The sequence below is a fragment of the Lolium perenne genome, chromosome 2 (genome assembly GCF_019359855.2).
Source record: "Lolium perenne isolate Kyuss_39 chromosome 2, Kyuss_2.0, whole genome shotgun sequence".
Classification (NCBI taxonomy): Eukaryota; Viridiplantae; Streptophyta; class Magnoliopsida; order Poales; family Poaceae; genus Lolium; species Lolium perenne.
The window spans coordinates 65,308,226-65,310,224 of NC_067245.2; the positions used below are offsets into that span (position 1 = coordinate 65,308,226).

General features: G+C 40.6%; 1 protein-coding gene across 1 annotated transcript; it reads left to right on the forward strand.

The window, feature by feature from the left end:
• The first annotated feature begins 374 nt into the window (after nucleotides 1–374).
• LOC127328616 (uncharacterized) lies at nucleotides 375–1,048 on the forward strand. Its single transcript, XM_051355203.1, has 2 exons — nucleotides 375–628; nucleotides 706–1,048. The coding sequence occupies exons 1-2, from the start codon at nucleotides 375–377 to the stop codon at nucleotides 1,046–1,048; spliced, it is 597 nt and encodes a 198-aa protein (XP_051211163.1).
• Nucleotides 1,049–1,999: the final 951 nt, after the last annotated feature.

The window sequence follows — 1,999 nt, forward strand, 5'->3', positions numbered from 1 at the left end:
CCATAGGTCCCGGCAGGTAAAGACCCAAAGGTCCCGACTCGTCTCCCAAACCGGGACTAAAGAGTTTTGCGCCACGCGGAGTCTGCAGCACTGTCTTTAATCCCGACGCGTATTCCCAACCGGGACCTAAAGTCAAACGATACAGTTTCCCGCGAAGCCTGATCACGCGTCGTCATTACTGGCCGCGTTGAAATCAAGCATCAGCGTGGAATCCGAGCCACCGGCGCCAGCGCAGCCAGCCACTGTTCATCTTCCTCTTCCATTGCTTTATAAGCTCCACAATTCTTCACCATTGCCAGACACACTCTCTCCATCCGGCCTCCTCTCCTCATCCACCATTGCAAAAGCTATAGCTCTCTCTCCCCTCTTCGTTGATGGAGCACCTCGTGCGCGACCCGGCTCGTCGGACATGGGTGTACTACCTCAAGGCCGAAGGGATGGCGGCGTTAAAGGTCGCGGTCACGCTCCGTGCAAGAATGGTGGAGAAGTGGATCCGGGGCGTGAAGAGGGACTTTCTCGACGCCGCAACGACCAAGTGCGTTGGGTTGGACTGCGAGTTCACCGACCCTCGCAAGGCCGGTGAGGAGCAGCGCGCCGCCGTCCTTCAACTCTCGGTGGCGTCTGAGACGTTGGTGTTCCAAATTATTCATGCCGATATAAAGTGCCACAAGTGCTCAATGATTTCTTGGAGGATGGGAACATCAGATTCTGTGGCGCCGCTATCGGCAATGATGTGAAAAAGCTAAGACTCGACGGCATTCACATCACTTCTACGTACGACCTTCAGAAGGTAGTCCCGAACCCCACCACCAAGCCCACTCCAATTCTATATGATTTGGCAAACCATAGCATTGGGACAAACCTTGAGCAGAAGAAGAAGTACAACCACAAGAAGAAGATGGACATCGTCGCGCAAGAAAAAGAAGATGTGCTCATTTTTGGATGGGACAATTATCCATTGAGCTACGAGCAAGTGCACTATGCAGCACTAGACGCTCACCTGGGCTTCGAGATTGCTAGAAAGCGTTGGATGCTAGTTGGCTACTAGCCATGTTGATCATCTCAATATTTAGAGATGATGAGTAGTGGTGGTCTTCTATATTTGTATGAACTATGAATCGATCGTTTCAATATATATGAAATATGTGTCTTTCATATAACTGTGTGTCTTAATTTCATATATATGAACTATGTGTATTTCATATATATGAACTATATGTCTATATATATGAACTATGTGTCTTGTGTCTGTGCTTGCTTGCAGCACAGCGTGCCTGCTTGCTTGCTGCTGAGCGCAGTCCTTTTACCATGTGGGAATTAGCCAAATGTATTCACTAAACCAAGTCCAATTTAGTCCAATTTAACCTTCATGTAATTATGCAGTGAAGATGGAGATCTTTATGTGGTTCACTATTTAGAAAAACAAAATGTATGTAAACCTATAAAGTGAGCAAGAAAGAAAAAGTCTTTAATTTATGTTTTACCCCGTTGTTCATATTTGGACCAGCACTCTACAGAAAACAATTTTGATAGCAAATCTAATTCTGATGTGTCATGGAATGTGGTATGAATAATGCATATATTATTTGTCCAATTCCAGTTTACAGATTTCAAGATATTAATTATTTGGCAATATTATATGAATAATGCATATATTATTTGATAATAATAGTAATAAATGGATAAATACATAATTATTTCATATTCAAATCACTCAAAAGTTTCTAATAATAAATCATATATTATTTGTCCAATTCTGGTTTACAGATTTCAAGATTATTTGGCAATATTATATGAATAATGCATATATTATTTGATAATAATAATAAATGAATAAATATATAATTATTTCATATTCAAGTCACTCACATTTTTCTAATAATAAATCATATATTATTTTTCCAATTCCGGTTTACAGATTTCAAGATATTAATTATTTGGCAATATTATATGAATAATGCATATATTATTTGATAATAATAAATGAATCAATACATAA

Excerpts from the sequence above, each read along its gene's own strand:
- LOC127328616 (XM_051355203.1), top strand. The coding sequence starts at position 375 with ATGGAGCACCTCGTGCGCGACCCGGCTCGTCGGACATGGGTGTACTAC. Across the intron at positions 629-705 it reads CTCTCGGTGGCGTCTGAGAC|ATTCTGTGGCGCCGCTATCG; the intron begins GTTGGTGTTCCA and ends TGGGAACATCAG.